Here is a 5263-nt window from a genome sequence, read left to right on the forward strand (position 1 = left end):
GTGGTGACAGATGTTACTGGTCCTTGCAAAACCTATTGAAAAGTAAACTTTTATCCAGAAAAACCAAATTAAAAGTCTATAAGACTATTATACTGCCTATAGTTACCTACGGATCTGAAACATGGGTACTAACCAAACAAGATGAAAAGAAGCTAATAATTTTCGAAAACAAAATTCTCAGACATAGCCTATATATGGCCCAATTGAAGAAGAAGGAATTTGGAGGATTAGAACAAATAAAGAATTACGTGAGGTCTACAAAGATCCGGATATTACTACATTAATTAAAAGCCAAAGATTTCGATGGGCAGGACATGTCTACAGGAGACCTGAAGAGTCAGTCTTGAGAACAGTGACGGATGCTGTACCTATAGGAAGAAGACCCCAAAGGACGCCCAAGGCTGCGATGGTGGAACCAAGTCCGGAGGGATATGAGAAGGATGTCCGTTACAGAGGAGATGATGAAGGACCGAGAAAGATGGCGCAGAGCTGTTGGAGAGGCCAAAAACCTGCTTAGGTTTGTGTGGCCAGCTAGGTAAGGTAAGGTATTATTTGCGCATAAATACTTGTATTAACAGTAAAAATACTAAACAATACTAGCCAAATGCTGTAAAACCATGACATCACAAAATAAAAGGATTGAAAATTACACCTTTCCTTTCCACTTTGTCATGAAACATTTCACAGAATAATGAAATATATAAGAGAATGTCTTGCATCTAGCAATAGCCAGTAGTAGTTTCTTTATTTCCTAATATAGGTTATGCAAATTGTAGGGATCACTTTGACTGTAGGCTTTAAAGTATTTAAACCATTATTTATTACTATACCTGTGATCCGGAGGCTAACTACATAAAGCATGCAAATATTGTAATAAGATATTTCGGTAACAGAGATGCTTATAAGCACTCACTAAGGTCGTATTTCCCCTAAAACTCAGAGAAAGAACAACTCAATTTTACACTTCTATTTTTCACCGATTAATGATTAAAAGCTTCCTTATGTATGTGGACCAAGTGTTGTGAAGTTAAAAGGTCCTATCACAATCAGATAAGATTGACGGTTTGAGAGACTTGAACGCTGGGTAGGACAGAAGCCGCGCCAAGTTGCGGCAACCCCCGCCAGATCTGACGGCGCTGCCTATACAGGTTATCAGCTGATGCCCACAAGATCAACAGCTTCAGTCGCGTGCTGGCCGCGCACCGGAGAGGTTGTTAGGGAATCTGTTATTCATCCGTGCATTTTTACGAACTCAAACCGCGACGTAATATTTGGTCATTCAGCCAGACCGTGGAATATGGTAGTGTCATATTTTTAACGTTCTTTAGGTAGTTTATACTTTTATTTTTACCTGTAGTTCGAGGGTTTAGAATAAAACCGATTGTTATGGATTTACTTCATGACACAAACAACAACACCACTTTAGAGAAGTCGTACTCCTTAAGACCTCGTGCATCCACCAAAAGAGAAGAAAACGACATCGAAGAGGAGAACTGGAAACCACGAGGACGAACAAGAAAGAAGCCGAAGCAGAAGTCTCTACCCCTAAGCAAATACAGGAGAAAAACAGCAAATGCGAGAGAACGGTTCAGAATGAGAGAAATAAACGAAGCCTTTGAAGCATTACGGAGAGCGGTTCCCCACCTTCATTCAAACACAGAGAACCCATGTGAAAAGTTAACAAAAATCTCAACACTCAGGTTGGCTATGAAATATATCACAGCTCTTAGCAACGCTCTTCAGGATTCTGATCTGGACTCTGATGGAGACTCCTTCCTCAGCGAATGGTCAACTCCTCAAGATACAGGGTCTTCAACTCCATCATCAACCAACGACCACGCCGACCTCTATGACCACTTCTTCTCGCCGTCTTCCGTGGAGTCTTCTTCATCCAACTCTCCTTACCTTTCTACTCTTCTTTCTTCGCCTACCTGTGACTACTCTCCACGTGCCAGTACGTCTTGTCTCAACCGAGTTTTCGAGTGTGCTTACAAACAAGAAGCGAGTGTTAGAGTAGAAGCTCCTCAGTTGACATCCTCAACTCTAGTACCGACGTTTCCTATCAAGAGTTCCTTGACAAATTCTGCGGTAAGCAGTCTAGAGGAGGATCTCAGTCACCACTTCCTCACCGCCGCGGACCTCCAGACCTCCCTCCTGGACGAGTTGGATGGTCTTCCATCCCCTTCTGTAAACATTGAAGATTATCTTATAACGTGACCTGTGTTTGTGTTTTTTGGGGTATGTGTGAATATTTTGTTTGTAAATAAAGAATTTGGTTTACGTAAGTATTTTGCTTAGTGTTAGCATACCTAATGAATTTCCTGTAGTGCAAAGTTTTTAACTGCTACTAAGTCAAGATAAATGTTTAAATCATGAAAAACTAATTTGTTGGTCAATATTCATTTACAACATTCATTCAGCTAGGGAGCAGTAACGAGATATTTGTTGCATATATTTATACAAAAGAATTAAATTTCATACTATTTAAGTGAATGTAACAGATCAATACAAGTGAATGGAGTAAGGTGACAGTATAATATTTATATTTATGAATATTCTATCAACATTAGATAAAAGAGATAGAGCTTGTGTTGCATCGAGAAAAAAGAACACAAAGCTTTAATTACCGTTTTTAGATAACAAATCTCAAAGAGGACTCGATCTGGATGCATTTCATAAAAAAATAAATATCGTTGAATATTTTGAATTGCAATATTAAAGATTGTAAAAAATATAATTGCTAGTATTATTTGCCATTAACAAAGTACATTACATTGATTCTGAGTAAATTACACAATGAAGTGAGTTTACAACCTTTTATTCATTGCGTCAATTAGCTTACCACTCTTAAAGCATGAAAATAAATCTAAAATAACATTTTGCATATACGAGCCAAAGTCGAGTTTTGCATATATACAGGGGTTTTTTTAACTTGCATCTTTATTTATGCAAAAACCGCAATAGATAGAAATATGCAGTTTGCGGGAATCATCTATTGACGTAGGGGGCCCAAATTTTTTGAATTCAACGTTACATTTACATTCCCTCCCCTTTCCCCCCTACCCCCAACTTATTTTTTAAAATAGCAAGGTACCCCTTGTGACATATCAAATGAAAGAGCATGAAAAAGAAAATGTTTTGATGAAAAAATTAAAATCTGTTCATAAATTTGTGAGATATTCTCCCACCTTCCCCGGAACTTAATTTTTTTAATAGCAAGCTACCCCTTGTGACATATAAAATGAAAGAGCATGAAAAAAGAAAATGTTTGGTGAAAAAAATTGAAAATCGGCTCATGAATTTGTGAGATAATCCCCCCCTTTTCCCCTACCCATAACTTTTTTTTAATAGCAAGGTACCCCTTGTGATATATCAAATGAAAAATAAATTTCACCAAACATTTTTTTTCATGCTCTTTCATTTTATATGTCACAAGGGGTACCTTGCTATTAAAAAAAATTAAATTCCGGGGAGGGGGGAGGAATATCTCACAATTTTATGAACAGATTTTTAAATTTTTTCCATCAAACATTTTCTTTTTTCATGTTCTTTTATTTGATATGTCACAAGGGGCACCTTGCTATTTAAAAAAAAATAAGTTGGAAAAGGGGGGGAGTGTGAATGTAACGTTGAATTCAAAACAATTGGGCCCCCTACGTCAATAGATGATTCCCGCAAACTGCATATTTATATCTATTGCGGTTTTTACATAAATAAAGATGCAAGTTTTTTTAAAAAAAAACACCCTTTATAAAATAAAAACTATTATTTATAAATTATATTAAGATGTTCATAAATGCTTCAAATAGAACAATACGTACATGTCAATCCTGGTAAATTAGTGATACGAAATTACTGTAATTAGGCCTACTTGCTGAAGCTATTTTATAAGTCTGATAAGGGTCACAAGATAAAAAAAAAAACAAAAAACACAGCATATTCAAACTGCAGAATTGATGGATATGCCGTACAAAAGTTTATCAAAATAAAATTCACTATACGTTTACTAGACTGGAATCAAACGAAAATTGGAAATTACTGGATACTTCAAACTCCTTGCAGAAAATCATTATTAAACATTTCGTACCTTTACCAAAAATATACACGTGGTAAATTAAAATTATTGTTTTAACAATTCATCTAAATATAGATGATAAATCATAATACTTTTAACTTTGAGTAACTGGATTTATTTTCATGTTGTTTCTTGTCTCAGGATTACTGTTTTTAGATTATAAAAGGTATAATGTTACCTGGATCTGCCAGAGTAATCCAAAGGATTTTTTTAAATATTAGTACATGTTAGAAGTTGGACCTTAATTATTTAAGGCTTTGGTATATTCAAATAGTTGTATTTAAGACGTCTTTTAAAACGCCATATTAGTCAAGATGCACCTTCCGCCCTGCTTCTGAGTCGGTCCGCCACAGCAACGCAGAGTGAACCCTGCAGGACAACGATGTTGCTTAGTAAAGTACATACAGTACGATCACAATAATAAACACCACAGCTTCCCTAAAGAATTTCAGCGATGTTCATAAGAAAGGGGATTTATGAGGTAAAACCAAGGTGCACGTTTAAGACACGAGTGTAAATGACCAAGGTATCTTGTGGCTGTGACATTGAGTAATTTCTTTGATAGGAACTTTTCCAAAACATTTTATCCAATTTGGATAAAATGTTTTTGTAACCACTTGAGAATGCTATATTTGGCGAAACATATGTAGTGGACTTCAAACACTATTTTGAACTGCAAGACGAGTTACGTAATAGTTTAGTCTAATAATGAAGGTTATATTCTCTGCCACTCAGGGGGTTTCATGACTTTAACTGTTATGACTTTTAAATGTAAATTTTAAGGGTGAAAATTGAATCAACCTACTTTTAAAAGCTATGAGCTGAACCCTATTAAATTGATATCATGAATGGAGTAAATGTTGAATCAAATATGTTGAATAATTTCCGGAATAACGCGTATTAATTTACTTTAGAAAATGATTTTCTATAAGAAGGAAGTTTAAACTTGCTTTACAAACTAGATTAGAAAATGAAGCATAGATTTGGATTTTTTTATGAACCAAGCAATAATTCCACGAACAATATATCTTTATACCTGTATTAGCCTTGACAATTCTGAATACAGTGAAAAAGAAAAACTCAAAAATGTATAAATTTTTGTGTTCATACTAAGAAGAGTAAATATTTTTTGTGATACAACACTTACTAAATGTTTTGATGTAAAAGCGATAAACACTACCATTAAAC

General features: G+C 35.2%; 1 protein-coding gene across 1 annotated transcript; it reads left to right on the forward strand.

Moving 5' to 3' along the window:
- Positions 1-1216: 1216 nt before the first annotated feature.
- On the forward strand, positions 1217-2229 carry LOC128986731 (neurogenic differentiation factor 1-like). The gene has a single exon (XM_054407236.1). The coding sequence runs from the start codon at positions 1387-1389 to the stop codon at positions 2215-2217; it is 831 nt and encodes a 276-aa protein (XP_054263211.1). The 5' UTR covers positions 1217-1386; the 3' UTR covers positions 2218-2229.
- The last annotated feature ends 3034 nt before the right edge of the window (positions 2230-5263 follow it).

Source organism: Macrosteles quadrilineatus, unplaced genomic scaffold (genome assembly GCF_028750875.1).
Source record: "Macrosteles quadrilineatus isolate MER2022 unplaced genomic scaffold, UCM_ALF_1.0 Scaffold_2__2_contigs__length_208266976, whole genome shotgun sequence".
NCBI lineage: Eukaryota > Metazoa > Arthropoda > Insecta > Hemiptera > Cicadellidae > Macrosteles > Macrosteles quadrilineatus.

Bases quoted from the DNA above. Each gene is read 5' to 3' on its own strand.
- LOC128986731 (XM_054407236.1), top strand. From the start codon at position 1,387: ATGGATTTACTTCATGACACAAACAACAACACCACTTTAGAGAAGTCG.